The sequence below is a fragment of the Mastigoproctus giganteus genome, chromosome 6, assembly GCF_048544385.1.
Source record: "Mastigoproctus giganteus isolate SK-2022 chromosome 6, ASM4854438v1, whole genome shotgun sequence".
In the NCBI taxonomy this organism is placed as follows: Eukaryota; Metazoa; Arthropoda; class Arachnida; order Uropygi; family Thelyphonidae; genus Mastigoproctus; species Mastigoproctus giganteus.
This window is the reverse complement of record NC_143580.1, coordinates 160,488,039-160,506,887: the sequence shown is the minus strand read 5'-3', so window position 1 is coordinate 160,506,887 and position 18,849 is coordinate 160,488,039. Positions and strand designations below refer to the sequence as shown.

The 18,849-nt window shown below is 37.1% G+C and overlaps 1 protein-coding gene across 1 annotated transcript in view; it reads right to left on the bottom strand.

The window, feature by feature from the left end:
* The window catches only part of Ino80 (chromatin-remodeling ATPase INO80), a 672,466-nt gene that overhangs the window by 338,695 nt on the left and 314,922 nt on the right, over positions 1-18,849 (bottom strand). Inside the window, exon 18 of the mRNA XM_090376565.1 lies at positions 2,757-2,841. Within this exon, the coding sequence (XP_090232691.1) occupies positions 2,757-2,841 (85 nt within the window). The remainder of the gene's footprint in view (positions 1-2,756; positions 2,842-18,849) is intronic.

Genomic DNA, 18,849 nt, shown 5'->3' with positions numbered 1-18,849 from the left:
TGGAAAATCGCATCTACATATATAGTACACAAGGCAAATATATCACTTTTTCAATTTTACAATACGTAGAAAATCTTTCATATATATATATCTTCTGAAATTTTATGTTGTATTCTTTGGCATCTTACTGAAAGACACTGTTAAATATCTTTGCACTATACAAGTATTATGAAATGACTGCACAGAGAACGCTATTATCATTCATTTGTTTTGCAACATACACCAATCCAATTCAATACACCAATTCATTAATGAATTGGCCTTGTACGTTGAAAAAATTAAGAAATTAAGCAGAAAGTTGCAAAATTTAAAAAAAAAAAAACTGTTTTAATGTAGCTTTATTCATTTATTTTTTTTTTTTTTTTGTAAAAAGAAAAGATGTAAAAAAAAAAAAAAAAAAAAAAAAAAATTAGTTTTTGCAAAAAGGTGGAGAAACTCATTGTCACCACCATTACAGCTAACAATGGCAAGATGGAGAAGGGCCAAAGTGAGTAAAACAAATGGATTCTCCTTGGTAAATCTGGAGATTTGGCAGCTATATGATAGGCTTCTTTTGGAAATGCTACTAGTTCATGCATTGAAGTCTGAATAATTTCATCAATCATTGCAAATCTGTGAATTTCAAAGGGACTTTAAGATTGAGGAGAATAAAAACGGAGATAAATTCAATGAGCATAGATGTGAAAAACCACATGGGGTGCTGCACAGGCATTATCATGAAGCAGGGTCTAATTCCCTGAAGCCCACTTTTTCCAGTTCTCCAAGCAGTATTACAATTGTCATATACCTGTTTTGTAATATCCTTACTGCTTTACCATGTGGGACAAATTCATACTAAACAATGACCTGTCAGCTACAAAATATGATAAGAATGATCTTCACATTTCATCAAGCTTGTGCTTTTTTAGGTCTCTTGGAGAAAACACAGTCAGGTGTTCCAATTGGTACTCCAATTTTATTTCCAGGCACAGACATACATCTATGATATTTAATAATTTTTAATGGTGGAGGAAACAAAGCATAGATCAGCTTGTGGGTATGAGTAGTGCCTTGTATAGGGCCTAAACATTTGTTCAACTCTACCATGGTATACTATGATGAATACAGAACTCTGTAAAATGGCAAGAAATAAGTATGGTGTTATGTGCATTTTGTTGTATTAGGGTAGGAATTAGTGTAGGTCAGCAGCATGAATATCAGTTTGCACACATGCCTTACCCTGCTGGTTACCATATGAAAATAACACTAGTTTACAGTGTCAGTGTATCTGGGGTTTGAGTAAAAGTATGTGGCAGTTATTTATGCATGTTTACTGATTATTTGATATCATTTGATATCAAGCCTTTCTCTGTAAGAGCAACCTTTTGTTCCATTCACTAATCTTGTTGCCCTTCTCTGTACTTGTTCCAGCAGCTCTACAGCCTTCTTAAAATGAGACATCCACACTTGTATACAATACTCAAGGTGTGGCCTGACCACTGCCTTATACAAGGGGATAATCATCTCCTTATCCCTGCTAGAAAAATTCCTGTATATCATTGACAAGCCACCATGAGCTACTCTTGCAGCTTGCCTGCACTGCTCAGAAAACTTCATATCTGACTGCACAATTACCCCAGGTCCTTTTCATTCTCTACCACCCTGAGTGTAATATCACACAGTTGATACATTACTCTGGGGTTAGTGCTACCAATGTGCAGTACTTTACATTTGTCAAGGTTAAACTTCAGTTGCCACTTCTTAGCCCATTTGCCCAAATTATCTAGATCCTGTGCAGTAGCACACTGCCATTACTTCATTAACAACCCTGCCAACCTTTGTATCATCTGCAAACTTCGACATTAAGCCTAATATACCTTCATCAATATTAATAAATACAGAAAACAACAATGGACCCAACACCGACCCCCCCGGGGACTCCACTAATAACATTAGTCCACAAAGAGCAGTGTCCACTGATTACCACTCTGTCTTCTCCCACTCAACCATCCCTTGATCCATAGCAGCAATTTGCCCTTAATGCCATACTGCCCCAATTTGTAGAGTAGTCTTCCATGTGCAACAGTATCAAAAGCTTTCCTAAGATCCGAGTATATGATATCAAAATTATTTATTTTTTGCATCCAGTTTCTTTGTGACCGCATCACGTATCCAATCAACTTGGTCAGACAAGACTTCCCCTTAACAAACCCATGCTGATCTGAATATTACTGCAGTCTTAGCTGCCATAAGAGGGAGAGTGAAACCCTGCTGGGGACTGAGGGCAATTTGTTTCATTGTGTTGCCAAATTTAATAAAGTGCTGGAGGGTTTGGTCTTCACACCAACCAGGCATCTTGAAGACAACCATTCTACACATTCGTTGCCACTAAAGAGGCATAATGGGGCTTACCAACGAGGTGTTAATGACTAGATTTTAGGGAGGCAGGACAACTGGACTTCTAAATCTTCTAAAACAGAAAGATATCGGATTCTTTCTGTTTTAGAAGAGTTAGGAGAAGTTACATCAGTTGTTAGACTGAATATCTCATAATATAAAGAATGCCTGTTCCCCTTTAAGCCCCAAATAAATACCTCACCACAATGAAAGTAGAAATGGGCTTGATTTTTAGATTAGCTATGATTTCCTTCTCATAAACAAATGTATTTCTTTTTTATTGTTTCCATATGCTTGAAGTATATGGACGAAATATTATGCAGTTTTAGAGAGGGAGATTACATAATAATTAAAGAATCATAATTTAAGAAAATTCTTACCTCAGCCATGCTATTTTGAATTGGTGTGCCAGTCAAAAGCAGCCTATTTCTGGAGTTGAAACCAAGCAGAATTTTCCATCGGACACTAAAATAAAAAATTACTATCTGAAGTGCACAAGTCTCATTTTATCACTGCATTTCATAAAAGTAAATTTTAGTACATGTTAATAAGTAACATACAAGGTGCTGTCACAAAAATAATGATAACTAATTTTTAGTATTGAACATTAAATAGAACACTAATTTTCAATTATAAAGAGGACCTGTTATTCATTTCTTATACATTAGGCCAGTGGTGTGAATTGTGGGATGCAAGATATTTTTGAGGAAAATAATTTGTGTTAGTTTTTGTAAATAAAAGGTCAATGAAAGAAAGAGGAATGTATCTACAAGCTTGCAAAATATTCTGAAAACAGAAAGAGCAACATTTTAATTTATTTTCATACATAATTACAAATTGCTTAGAAATGTATGGGTTCAATTCCCCTTGCTAACAGAAAGAATATCTATGGTTTTTTCAGTTAGGTTTTATTTAGTTGGCCTCATATAGAGGTGCAGGGTTTACTACAGTGAGTTATACCTGGTGCCCATACTCCACAAAAAGGAACCAGGCTTAATGTTCACAATTACAGATACTTGGACAGGAAATGAGCAGTTTCCTTACAACTGTTGTTGATTCTGCTGTAGGCAGTCAAAGACAGCAGACATGTTTCAATCTGACTCCTGAAGGTGAGTAGAGTAGTGTAGGGACTAAGTGAAGTTGATTAACACCATGTGTCGGTAGACAAATTTCTTGTTTAAAATTTGTTTAAATTAATTTCTTTAATTTTTATATCTTATTTCAGTAATTTGGTATATTTTATTTAGGGCTTGCAAACTGGTTTTATAAAACCGATTAAATCGGTTTTCATACTGAGTTGTTAAAACCGAAACCGAGCTTCTAAAACCGGATTCGAATATAATTTTTTTTTGTTACGCACATTTTCTTTTGTTTGTTCATTTGTCTGGATCGTTCAACTGCTTTATGTTTTAAACATATTTTTTTATTTTATTTTAGGTACGAATCTCATGGGCAAGTGACCTAAATCTAGGAGGGGGTACCTTTTATCTTCCCACCTGTATCATGGCATGATGCAGGTGTACTGATTTACGACTGAGTGATCGGAGCGATAGCGTAAAAGAAAATGCTCAATATTTTTCCGTTCCATCTATCTTGTTTGCCAGGCAAGTTATGGAACACACCTTATTGATGGTTACCCACTAGAAACAGATTCGCTGAATATTGCATCAAATTTCAACCGTAGAAAGTTTTTTGCTTCTTTATTCCTATTAAATTTGCTATCAAATGTTCTCCAAAAAAGCAGCTTCACCAAATTTAACTTTTATGCAATTTTGAAAATACAATAGATTTAATTGTGGGGAAAAAATTGCGAGTAAATAAAAAATTTCTTTCGTGAAAATTTTGAAACTTGCCTCATTTAGACCCTTTATTCAGTGCTTGCGGGAGTGATGCATAGTATTGTGCCTTTGTTATCTTCAATATTTTGTATCCTGATACAATTTGATAACCTTCTGCCATTTTCAAACCTTAATAATTCCTCATGTGTGAATGTAGATGCAAAATACTCATTCAATTTGTTTGCTATCTGAGAAGGATCATCAATAGCTGAACAATCAATGTCAAGTGGACCAATCAGATTCATCCTCTTCCTTTTAGAGTTTATATAAGTAAAGAAATCCTTGCTGTTTTTCTTAGCATCTTTTGCCAAGGATTTCTCATAATCTGCTTCCACCTGCCTAACCTCCTTTGTATGTATAATGTATTTAGGAAAGATAGAAGGGGTGGTGGTGGGGTGATGTTACTTAACAAAAGTAGACTGAGTCAAAAAGAGCTTTTGCAAAGTGAGAAATAGAGTCTGTGTAGCGTGAGTTAGTTGAAAGCAAAGGTATAATGACAGTGGGAGTAATCTATGGACCAAAACATTTAAGAGTATGATGAGAGTCTCTACACACAGATGGAATGGGCAAGCAAGAAAGTATGAATGTACTTAGGGACAACTTCAATCTGCCCCTGGAGAACAAAATATTTCAATAAACTATATTATTTGTACCAGCATATTGTAGAAAATTCTAGGAGTAAGAACATTCTATACTTCTTCATTATTCATGAATCAGATGACATCACAGGGCTTAAAGTACAGGAACCTTTGGTGTATTAGCATGAGCTGAGACATATGATGCAAGAAAACAAGCTTATAAAGCCTTAGCCAAAAAAAAATAAAAAAAAAACACACTTTCCAATTTCACCCATCTGGTCACTACAAATGTTTGTCTAGTTCAGCCTTAAATTTATTTAAGCTATCAACTTCCACAACAACAACAGATGGAAGTTTGTTCCAGCAATCAACTACCCGCTGGCTAATGGCAAACTTATATACATCTACTCTACACCTGTCTTTCCTCAATTTGAATCTATGCACACCCACCCCAGGTTCTTAATCTAAGAAAGTGGAAATATCCCATCAGCATTGAGCTTGCTCAAACCATTAAAGGCCTTATACACCACAATATGATCACCTCACAGGTGCCTAGTCTCCACATTTTTTAAGCCTCTCCTCGTAAGAGAATTCCTTTGTTCCTCTCACCAATCTCATTGCCCTCTCTACTCGCTCCAGAAACTCTACATCCTTCCTAAAATGAGGCTTCCAGACCTGTAAGCAGTACTCAAGGTGTGGCCTGACTATTGCCTTATACAAAGGTATAATCACATATACCTCACAGGTGCCTAGTCTCCACATTTTTTAAGCCTCTCCTCGTAAGAGAATTCCTTTGTTCCTCTCACCAATCTCATTGCCCTCTCTACTCGCTCCAGAAACTCTACATCCTTCCTAAAATGAGGCTTCCAGACCTGTAAGCAGTACTCAAGGTGTGGCCTGACTATTGCCTTATACAAAGGTATAATCGCCTCCTTGTCTCTGCTAGCAAAATTTGTAAACAGGTAGTTCGTCTTTATGAGTTAATTTGTAAACAGGTAGTTCGTCTTTATGAGTTAATTTGTTCCTAGTGCATGCTCGTAAAGCAGGAATTTATTTCCCATAGACATAAGGTTAAAATAGGGGTTACATTCTCAACAATGAAATTAGTTAGCTAATTAGTTTATGTTTAAACAATGATTGATTTATCCAAAGAAATTAAAACGTAGCCTATAAACTCAAGCAAATTATAATATTAGAGAAATCATTTATGGCTTACAAATGTTAAAGAATGTTTATTCTTCATCATTGACTAAATGCACACTCGTTGATCACTCATTATTGGCTTGGTACTCGCTGGTTTGTTGCACAAGGAGTCATCTTCTTCAGAAATGTTTCAAGAGGCGTTTGTTTCCAAGATAATCTTCTCTTTTAATTATAAATTTCACAACTGCATGCATAAGCATTTTTTAATGGCACACACAAATTGCAACTAACAAGATTCGGAGGGAGTAACAAGTTTACGAAGCTTAAAAAAAAAAGGAATAAAGAGAAGATGTTGAAAATTTGTTTTTTTACACAATTGAAGATTTCAGTAAAGGGAAAACACATTTCGCCATAATAACATAAAAACCCACACAATTCCAGCTATTGGTATTTTTGCAAATGCCAGAAGACAGAGTTTACTACCTGTTTATAATTGCTTGAAGTAAGAGAAAAGCCCAATAAATCGGGAAGTACAAATTGATTTTATTATTTTATGGTCGTGACCTCCAGAAATGTGCTTTAGAAAAATATCACAAAGGCATAATTGATTCTTATAACAGAACATATGATAACGATGAAAGTGTAGTGCATTTTAATGATTTGAATTGGTAACTAATACAATTTACAAACCACGCTCATGACCTTTTATATGGCCTTAAGGTCACACTCGTGACCTTAAAATGATATTTTAGAGAGATAAATAGCTTAATTATACAGCGAAAATTTCAACTTCCTAGAGCTTGAAATGAATTACCGAAAAACAATGTGTTATTAAGTTCACATTACGATGTGTCTCTGGAACTGATTAATATCGTAAATCGGGGTACACTGTATTGTATAGCTACACACATGGTTTGGAATGCGGTATTTATGAATGTTTAACATTCATTTTTTGCAATTAATGTTCATATTTTCGATTTTGTTGTTACTTGGGGGAAAAAAACTCGTAAACCCAGGAACTTGTAAAGCGAGAACTGCCTGTATATCACTGATAAAACTCCATGACCTGCTCTGTCAGCCCGTCTGCAATGCTCAGAGAACTTCATATCTGACTGCACAATTACTCCCAGGTCTTTTTCACTCTGCACTACCCTGAGTGTAACGCCACATAGTTGTACATTTTTCTGGAGTTACTGCTACCCACATGCAGTACTTCGCATTTGTCAACATTAAACTTCAATTTCCATTTCCCAGCCCATCTACCCAACTTTTCCAGATCCTGTTGCATCAGCATACTGTCTTCACTGTTATTAACAACCCTGCCAACCTTTGCATGATCTGTAAACTTGGACATTAAGCCTGATATACCTTCAACAATATCATTGATAAATATACAAAGCAACAATGGACCCAACACTGAATCCAGGGGGACACCACTAATAACTTTAGTCCATGTAGAGCAGTATCTATTGATTACTACTCTCTGTCTTCTCCCACTCAACCATCCTTTCATCCATCGTAGCAACTTGCCCTTAATGCCACACTGCTCCAATTTCTATAGTAGTCTTCCATTTGCAACAGTAACAAAAGCTTTTCTGAAATCCAAGTATATGATATCAAAATTCTTTTTTGCATCCAGTTCTTTTGTGACCACATCTTAGTATCCAATCAAATTGGTCAGACAAGACTTCCCCTTAACAAACCCATGCTGTCTCTGAACTATGACTGCAGTCTTGTCTAGGTGATTCTTTAACCAGTGACTCCATTATTTTCCCAGGAACAGAAGTTAAACTAACAGGTCTATAATTATTTGCATCACCCTTTGTGAATTGGGAATACATTTGTATATCTCCAGTCCATTAGGACTTCCCCTGAATCTAAGGATGCTCTCATAATTAAGGCTAAGGGTTTGCTTACTTCCCTCACTACCTCCCTCAATATAACTGGATAGATTCCATCTTCCCCGGGTGCCTTTTTTTTATGTTTAACTTCAACAAATTCTACTCCACTTTGCTGCCATTATTACAAAATCATTTAGCTCCCTGTTAGAGTTTAGTAAACTTCTCTCCTCCCCTTCCTTACGGATAATGATCACACAGTCGTTAGTTGAAAAATAAGGAAAGATGTAGTATTTAAAGGCAAAGTCATGGGTTTTAATTTTGGAAAGGGGACTATGGCAGTTTAAGGTGCTACATGGCATTGATCCTTTGGATAGATTATAGAGGGAGTGTGAATACATCAGAATCATTAAATACCTTCAAAGCAATAATCATGGAAGCAATGAAAGCATATATACCAGGGGTGGGGAGCCTGCAGCCTTTTGTCTATCTCTAATGTAAATTTTATCTATTCCCTTTTTTATATATTGTTACCCTCCTTATATAGTTTAGTTTACAGTTACACTATGCACTACCAAAAGAAGCATAAAAACATTTTATAAATCGATAGAGGACACAACAAAGTGAAGAGGTAAAATTATTTATATCGGTAACTGTGTAGTTAGCGAAAGGCCTGTCAGTGGCAACCACTGAGTGATTCCCATCACAGGCCTTAGAGCTTCTTAAGAAAGAATTGTAACATGTTAAAGAAAATGTATGCATTGACTTTTCTAGTTAAGGAAAAATAATAATGAATTATATATTAAAGCAAATACAAAATAAAGCATTTATTCTAATTCACTAATCTTTACAGAATATTATTTTTCCTATATAGATGATATGACATCACTTCCACTTGAAACTGAACTTTATTTGGCAACTTTGCCTTATTTATTAGAAATGATACATCTCGCTGACTGCTATCAATATCAGTTGACATTCTGGTCATTCTCCCCAGTACCATCGGTTTCCAGTGTTTGTTTCCTTCAAAACTGAATCTTCAATTAATATGTGTATTTCATTTTTAATTTTTACTGGTAACCTGATTATGTCAAGAAATAAGAAAAAGAGTATTAAAGGAAGAAAAGAGAGTATTTAATGAAGAATGAGAATTGTTGTTACAGTGCAAGATAAAATGATGTGTTTGCTTGCAAAGCCATATTAGCAACAGTGAAGAAATACAATGTATATCAGCATTATACGACTCATAAGGACAACAAATATGCTAAACTAGAAGAAGAACCTCGAAAGTCTGCACTTAGAAAACAATGAAAGATGGACAGCAGCAATATATAAAGTAGCATACATACTTGGAAGAAGAAGCAAGTCATTTAGCGATATGGAAATCATAAAATAATGCATTGTAGAAGTTGTGGGATTCAGATGCACCTAAAGTTACAAGCACAAACAACTACCTCTTTCGAGGAGAGACATCATCAAGAGTAGGAGACCAGAAGAATTACTTAACAAGTACAGGTCACTGTTGAACAAAAGCCTTGAATTAGGGTTGAATTTGAAAGTGTCTGCAATTCTGCCCAGACACGATAGGAGGGAGTATATGATGAGAGCCTTGTCGATCAATTCGGCTCTGGAAAGATTGTGCAAGGCTCAAGGGGTAGAATTTTTTTAAGCCTGGACTGTACTTGTTAACAGGAGAGATTGCTTCTACAGGGATGGGATACACTTAAATAGAAAGGGTGCAAGAATATTTGCTGATGCTATCGAGGCAGTCTTAGGTGGGTCAGAAAACCGCTAGCTTGGGGGGAGACAAAGACCAATAGATTGACAGTAGCCACTGGCAGAGGTGAAAGAGATTCTTGCACTGCTTCTATTAGAATGAGCAGAAGCCTGAAAAACAAGATGCATGATATTTCAGAGACTGCTGGGAGCCATTGCAGTACAAGTAAACACATGGGTTGTGTTAGGGTAGCTAAGAATAGAAACAGGTGCAGGTATACTTGCATGTACACCAATGCTAGGAGTTTAGTAAATAAATTTGATGAATTTGAGGTATTGCTCAAAACATCAAAGGCAGATATTGTTGGGATATCAGAGACGTGGTGTCACACAGATATAAGGGATGCAGAACTGCAATTTGGGAGTACAACGTCTACAGAAAGGATAGACAGGATAGGAAGGAGGGAGGGGTTATGCTATTAGTTAAGAAACACATAAAAACCAAGGAAGTGAAGCCAGTCGACATCGCTGTACAGTGCAGTGTTGAGTCAGTTTGGTGTGACATAAGCATTGGGAGATCAAAATTGAGAGTAGGAGTGTGCTATAGGCCTAATGACTCTGATGAGTATAATAAGATACTGTACAGAGAAATAGAATGGGCCACTAAATCAGAGAGTCTTATAATGGGGGATTTCCCAGATATTGACTGGAATTTGGGGGCTGGTCACTCACACACTAGCAGGGGCTTTTGTGGATTTATTGGATGATTGTTTTCTACATCAGCATGTTCGGGAGGCAACTAGAGGGTGTAATACTCTTGATTTGATTATCAGCAGTGATTCTTCATGCATTAAGAATCTGCAGATAAATGAACCACTAGGTGGCAGTGATCACAGTGTGCTGAAGTGGGATTTACTCAAAGAGGTAACTACCATTAGGGGTAAAGGGAAGGGTTATTGCTTCCGTAAAGGCGACTACGATGGACTGAGACAGTATTTAAATTCTATACAGTGGGATCAACTGATGATGTTACCAACAGCAAATTCAAAATGGGAAGCATTCAAAGAACTTATCTTGGAAGCTACTAGAGCTTTACATACCAACTAAGAAATATTGTTCAAGGTTTAGGCCAAAATGGATGTCAGATGAACTAATGAGGCATATGGCAGAGAAGAAAAATGCATGGGATACTTACAAATTAACACATGCCACAGAAGCCTATGATAGATACAAGTTGATATGCAACCAAGTTACAAAGGAGGTTAGGCAGGCGAAGGCAGATTACGAGAAATCCTTGGCAAGGGATGCAAAGAAAAACAGCAAAGAGTTCTTTACTTATGTAAACTCTAGAAGGAAGGGGATGAATCAGATTGGTCCACTTGATATTGATGGGTCAACTGTTGATGATCCTGCTCAGGTAGCTAACAAACTAAATGAATATTTTGCATCGACATTCACACATGAGGAGTTATTCAGCGAGGGGAATGCCAGAGGTGTATTCAACTCTAGCAGTAAGCTACAGAATCTTGAAATAACTGGGAGCAAAGTGGAGGAGAAACTGTTGAAGATAAACACAAGAAAGGCACCCGGGGTGGATGGGATCTATCCAGTTATATTAAAGGAGGCAGCAAAGGAAGTAAGCAAACCCTTAGCCATAATTATGAGAGCTTCCTTGGACTCAGGGGAGGTACCCATAGATTGGAAATGTGCAAATGTGACCCCAATTCACAAAGGAGGATCAAAGGCTGACACAAGTAATTACAGACCTGTGAGCTTAACTTCTGTTCCAGGAAAATTAATGGAGGCACTGGTTAAAGAAGCACTGCAGGATCATTTAGACAAGACTTCAGTTATAGCTCGGACACAGCATGGTTTTGTTAAGGGGAAGTCTTGCCTGACCAATTTGATTGGATACTATGATGCAGTCACAAAAGAACTGGATGCAGGGAATAGCTTTGATATTATATACTTGGATCTTAGAAAGGCTTTTGATACTGTTGCACATGGAAGACTGCTACACAAATTGGAGCAGTGTGACATTGGAGGCAAATTGCTGCTATGGATAAAGGGGTGGTTGAGGGAGAGAAGACAGAGAGTGGTAATCAATGGACACTGCTCATCGTGGACTAATGTTATTAGTGGAGTCCCTCAGGGCTCAGTGTTGGGTCCATTGTTGTTTTCTGTATTTATAAATGATATTGATGATGGTATATCAAGCTTAATGTCCAAGTTTGCAGACGATACAAAGGTTGGCAGGGTTGTCAAGGACACTACTGACACTATGCTGCTGCAACAGGATCTGGAAAGGTTGAGCAGATGGGCTGAGAGGTGGCAAATGAAGTTTAACATTGACAAATGTAAAGTACTACACATGGGAAACAGCAACCCCAGAGCAATGTATCAACTCTCTGGTACTACACTGACAGTGGTAGAGAATGAAAGGGACCTGGGGGTGGTTGTGCAGGCAGATATGAAGTTCTCTGAGCAGTGCAGATGGGCTGCAAGAGTAGCTCATGGTGTCTTATTCATGATATACAGGAATTTTTCTAGCAGGGATAGAGAGGTGATTATTCCCTTGTATAAGGCAATGGTCAGGCCACACCTTGAGTACTGTATACAGGTTTGAAGGCTTCATTTCAAGAAGGATGTAGAGCTGTTGGAACGAGTACAGAGAAGGCAACAAGGTTAGTGAACGGAACGAAGGGTTGCTCTTACGAAGAAAGGCTTAAGTTTTGAAAATTAGTGTCTGGAGACTAGGCACCGGCGAGGTGATCTGATAGAGGTGTACAAAGCCTTGAATGGTTTGAGCATGCTCAATGCTGATGGGATACTGCCTCTTGCTCAGAATAATCAGCTGAGAGGGCATAAATTCAAATTGAGGAAAGACAGATGTAGGATAGACGTGTGGAAATTTGCCTTTAGCCAGCGGGTGGTTGGTTGGTGGAACAGACTTCCATCCCTTGTAGTGGAGGTTGATAGTCTAAATAAGTTTAAGGCTCAGCTGGACAGGTATTTTGAACGAACAGAGGGGTGAAGTGGAAGTGGTTTTTTTTTTTTTTTTTTTTTTTTGGCTGATGCTGCATAGGCTTGCTTTCTTGCATCAAATGCCTCTACTAATGCTAATGCTAAAGTTGTGATCTGAGGTGCCTAAAGGACCACTCACTTTGACTGTGTACTTAGAAAGGTTGTTTGTGAGAAAAAGGTCAAGCATGTTGGCTGTATGGTTAGAATTGTCCGGTATTCTTGTAGGTAAATGAACAATCCATGCAAGGTCATTAGTAATTGCAAAAAGCCTCAGTATCTCGACCAGCTGGGTCTGTGTGACTAGAAAACGGAAGCCATCCGGAGTTGTGAACATTAAAATCACCAAGGAAAATTACCTCACTGTTAGGAAGGTTGGACTGGAGAAAGTCTAGTTGCAAAGAGAGGAAGTCAAAGAGCTCCAAGTGATTAGTGCATTGGGAGAACGGTAGAGACAACAGATGAATCTAACACAATGAGGTAGAGTGATTTTAAGCCAGAGAAAATCGAAAAGGAGATTCCAAATTACCAAGTCTCTGACAGGGAATATCGGAACGGACATGTGTGCAAGAATCACCTTTGAGGCGAAAGGAATCATACAGCGAATAATCTGGGCAACTGAGATGAGCAGTAGTTGAATGAACCGATAACTGAGATTCTGTCAGAAAAAGTACATGGGGTTGGGCAGACTGCAAGTGGAAATCGTTGAGACTAGAATTGAGACCATGTATATATTTGTGAAGATACTGCCTCTTGCTCAGAATAATCAGCTGAGAGGGCATAAATTCAAATTGAGGAAAGACAGATGTAGGATAGACGTGTGGAAATTTGCCTTTAGCCAGCGGGTGGTTGGTTGGTGGAACAGACTTCCATCCCTTGTAGTGGAGGTTGATAGTCTAAATAAGTTTAAGGCTCAGCTGGACAGGTATTTTGAACGAACAGAGGGGTGAAGTGGAAGTGGTTTTTTTTTTTTTTTTTTTTTTTTGGCTGATGCTGCATAGGCTTGCTTTCTTGCATCAAATGCCTCTACTAATGCTAATGCTAAAGTTGTGATCTGAGGTGCCTAAAGGACCACTCACTTTGACTGTGTACTTAGAAAGGTTGTTTGTGAGAAAAAGGTCAAGCATGTTGGCTGTATGGTTAGAATTGTCCGGTATTCTTGTAGGTAAATGAACAATCCATGCAAGGTCATTAGTAATTGCAAAAAGCCTCAGTATCTCGACCAGCTGGGTCTGTGTGACTAGAAAACGGAAGCCATCCGGAGTTGTGAACATTAAAATCACCAAGGAAAATTACCTCACTGTTAGGAAGGTTGGACTGGAGAAAGTCTAGTTGCAAAGAGAGGAAGTCAAAGAGCTCCAAGTGATTAGTGCATTGGGAGAACGGTAGAGACAACAGATGAATCTAACACAATGAGGTAGAGTGATTTTAAGCCAGAGAAAATCGAAAAGGAGATTCCAAATTACCAAGTCTCTGACAGGGAATATCGGAACGGACATGTGTGCAAGAATCACCTTTGAGGCGAAAGGAATCATACAGCGAATAATCTGGGCAACTGAGATGAGCAGTAGTTGAATGAACCGATAACTGAGATTCTGTCAGAAAAAGTACATGGGGTTTGGCAGACTGCAAGTGGAAATCGTTGAGACTAGAATTGAGACCATGTATATATTTGTGAAGATACTGCCTCTTGCTCAGAATAATCAGCTGAGAGGGCATAAATTCAAATTGAGGAAAGACAGATGTAGGATAGACGTGTGGAAATTTGCCTTTAGCCAGCGGGTGGTTGGTTGGTGGAACAGACTTCCATCCCTTGTAGTGGAGGTTGATAGTCTAAATAAGTTTAAGGCTCAGCTGGACAGGTATTTTGAACGAACAGAGGGGTGAAGTGGAAGTGGTTTTTTTTTTTTTTTTTTTTTTTTTTGGCTGATGCTGCATAGGCTTGCTTTCTTGCATCAAATGCCTCTACTAATGCTAATGCTAAAGTTGTGATCTGAGGTGCCTAAAGGACCACTCACTTTGACTGTGTACTTAGAAAGGTTGTTTGTGAGAAAAAGGTCAAGCATGTTGGCTGTATGGTTAGAATTGTCCGGTATTCTTGTAGGTAAATGAACAATCCATGCAAGGTCATTAGTAATTGCAAAAAGCCTCAGTATCTCGACCAGCTGGGTCTGTGTGACTAGAAAACGGAAGCCATCCGGAGTTGTGAACATTAAAATCACCAAGGAAAATTACCTCACTGTTAGGAAGGTTGGACTGGAGAAAGTCTAGTTGCAAAGAGAGGAAGTCAAAGAGCTCCAAGTGATTAGTGCATTGGGAGAACGGTAGAGACAACAGATGAATCTAACACAATGAGGTAGAGTGATTTTAAGCCAGAGAAAATCGAAAAGGAGATTCCAAATTACCAAGTCTCTGACAGGGAATATCGGAACGGACATGTGTGCAAGAATCACCTTTGAGGCGAAAGGAATCATACAGCGAATAATCTGGGCAACTGAGATGAGCAGTAGTTGAATGAACCGATAACTGAGATTCTGTCAGAAAAAGTACATGGGGTTTGGCAGACTGCAAGTGGAAATCGTTGAGACTAGAATTGAGACCATGTATATATTTGTGAAATGAATTAGGAAGTGTTAGGGAGGTTTAGATCTTCGCAGATAAGATTACTCTATTAGTATGACAATTCATGGTGTATTCAATAGTAAGAAAAAGTGAGTGGGACATGCTGTATGAAGTAATGAAATTTTTGGATATGGCATACACATGGTAAGAATATACCCAGATCCTTGACATAACGTGGCCTCGACAATGCCCCCCACATACACACTACTCGGACTCCTTCCAGTCACTATCTGACAGAGTACAGGTAGCATGATTATACACTAGCTGATCTGGAAGCCTCCTAGAGAGTTACCAATAGGTTCGGTCTGGTGTACTAACTAGCGAGCTGCCTGCGAACACCGTTTTAGAGCTGTACCCTCGAAATGTAAGGAAGATTGGATCTTGCCGATGTTCATCATAACCTCAAAAGTCATCAATCATACTGCATGATGGAAGAGATGGGGAAGGGTTGTGTTTTCAACTAACAGAAAACAGTTTTATTAGATGCAAGCACAAAAATACTGTAAAAATCAAACATGATAAAAAAAATTTTCAACAGCATCAACAGTTTTTCCCAAAATGAAAGAAATATCCAATAATACTATATCAGATTTATTAAAAATGTTTAACTGCTTTGCTACAAGTAAACAAGAAAAAAAAAAAAAATACATACTCTTCTTGGGTTTCCTTAAAAATGTATATTTGACATCTTTTTTGTGCTCAATGTGATCATTACAAAACCAGGAATCAGATAACAGTTGTCATCACAGCCCTATCCCACCTTCCTTCGTACCTCTTCTCCACTGACTGTGTGTCCTAGTGCAATCTCTTCTCATTCTTCTCACTAACCTTGCCCATATTTGGTACAAGAAAAATAATGGAGCCTGATGACGTTCTGTACATTTTTCCTATGAATGTCAATCAACTTACCTATCTTTTTTGTAATTTTTATTCTTAAATGTTACCAAAAAAATACATTCAACTGCAAGGCAAAACAACTGACAGGCATTTTGCTCAACATTAGTCACACTGCTTTTTTTGTGAACAATAAATATGCCATCTTTCACACTTCCATCACACAATTCTGGAAAAATAGACTGTACATGCTTGTAGGTTTCATCTTAAGGATCTAGTATTTTAACAAATTGTTTGACCAGTGCCAGCTTGACATGGAGTGGTGGCAGCAGGATGGTTTCTTGGAGCTAAGGGGCCATTTTATACATTGTATGCACCATGCCGCAAGTAAATTGTTGCACACCATAGTGTTCTCCTGTCGGCTGATCTACTGCCCTGTTGTCTGAGAGGGAGAGAAAGCAAGGAAACATAGTGAACCACCTTGCAAATCCAAAAGGTATCTCAGCATCTTGAAGTCCCAGCATACATACCTCTCTTCTATACAAGAGTTCAATGGATGATTAGATGCAAGTTCCTGAATAAGGCATCAAATTCTTTCTGATAAGAGAAATATGGCACTTGAAGAGGCTTCTGAGATGTAGTCCCAACAGAATGTCCTTTATACCTGCCAAATGCTGTTATTTCTTTTTGCCACTCAATATCTTTCTGCATCCCCATTTTTCTCTGTTTTTGTCACAGAAAAACAGAGAAAACCAGTTAACCATATAATCTAATTTCAGTAATGCAAGCAAACAAGCACTGAATATACATATACATGGTTCAATCTGTTATATGTCCTAATCACAAGTGTGACTAATTTTTTGTTTTGTGTTGGTAAATGTTAGAAAAGTAAACTTTTGATTTCTGCAAAAAAACTATAAAAAAAACCAATGACACTGGGATTCAGCACATAAAATACATAGAGGAAATAGTTAAATATAAAAAAAAAAAACATTTTTTGTTAAATAATAATAATAACTGTCAATTTATTTTACTATTTTTTTAACAATCTGTAAGTATTTTTTTTTTCAATTTTCCCCCCCTCTTTTAAAAACATCCAATTTCACTGTAATGCTGGACAATCAGTTCAAAATAAGCAAATTAATATTTAATAGCATTCTGGTAAAAAGTTTTAATTTTTATATTTCTAAAATTTACAAAAAAAAATCCACTCCATATGGCTTTAGCAGATATCCTACTACCATAAACCCATACACACAGAAGCATCTTTAAAAGACCATTATTGAAATAATCAAAACACAGAAATGTCAAGAGCAGCAGATTGGGCCTCATTGAACTTTCCCCTGAAACCTGTACAAAAATGAGTGAAATGCTCTTAAATATTAATTTGCTTATTTTGAGCTGATTGTCTAGTGCTACAGTGAAATTATTGCTAAAAGTGAAATTGGATGTTTTTAAAAGAGGGGGAAAAAATTGAGAAAAAAAATTCTTACAGATTGTAAAAAAAAAAAAAAAAAAAAAAAAAAAAAATTGTAAAATAAATTGCCAGTTATTTATAATTTAAAATCAACTAAATTATAATTTAGTTGATTTTAAAATATTCCACATTGATGATCTTGATCAGAGGGAAGATTAAAATTAGTGCCCGAGTTGGCCACTACTGACAGATTTCTTCGTTATTTTGGAAAGATTTTAGGTAAGTTTTGATATTGCTCATATCAAGTTATTTAACTTGATATGAGCAATTTCCATGCAGATGAAAAAATAGCAGTGCAATAAGAGAATGCAAAAAGGAGATACAAAATAAGAGCAAGCTCTCCACCACATGGTTTAAGAACTAGTGCACAATTTACATCAGGACCTGGACAAGTCTTGGAATTATATTTCAGATTTCTTCTAATGTCCTTTTATGGAAGACTGAGGGAGGAAATGAATGGATAGTGTTCACTGTGGCCAAAGGAAGTTTACCAAAATCATCAAGCAAGGGTTAAGAGTTTCAGAAAAAAACGTTTTTTCATAAACCTAAAGTCACAACTACAATTTGAACAGAAAGCTAATTTTCTACTTTTAGCCTTTTCAAAATTGAATATGAATTTGTTAATAACTTTACAATTGTTTCAAGATTTATTGTAGACATAAAATGAAACTAGAGATTTGGACAGAAGCCAATTAAAATATTATATTATTGCAAACGGCTTATATCAAAATTTCTTGAACAACCTTATTACGCATATTCGAAAACCAAAGTTCAAATAATGGACAAAGGTTTACGGAAAAATGAGGAATAAAGAATTTCCACCTTCCAAGAATAATTTCAATGACATGATCTGGACAAATATTAAAATCAAATGATTTAAAACAATAGTTCAAATGAAATTAAGATCATTCCATTTCACACTTCTGTAATGCTAAAGGACTTTATCACACCTTAACTCCTGCAATTACAAAATGGTTCTGATTTTTCAAAATCAGAACAACTCAGCCCAAAAGTCTAACATCTGCTAGAAAGTGTTTTCTCTCATTGCTGTAAATAATTGTCACGGAGGGTATGGTTTTATATGGAATCTCGAAGGACTATGCATATTGCAGGTTTCTGTTAGTTCCTAATCTGATAGCAGCAGGTAATTTGTGCTAGCCAAGCATCAACCAAATGTGGGTGAGTGGGTGGGCTGTCTCTGAACTTTGATTGCATAGTTCAGCAGCAAAATCTTTCTCTTGATAGTTGGGAGATTCGCAGACTTTTTACTGGAGAATTTTTGAAAGCACCAAGAGCAATTTGCAAAACATCCAGAGTGAACTGTCCTGCCTTGTCCCTATCCAGTCTGAGGGGAGAATACTGGATAGGGACAAGGCAGGACAAAGCACTCTCCTTAGCAAAATCAT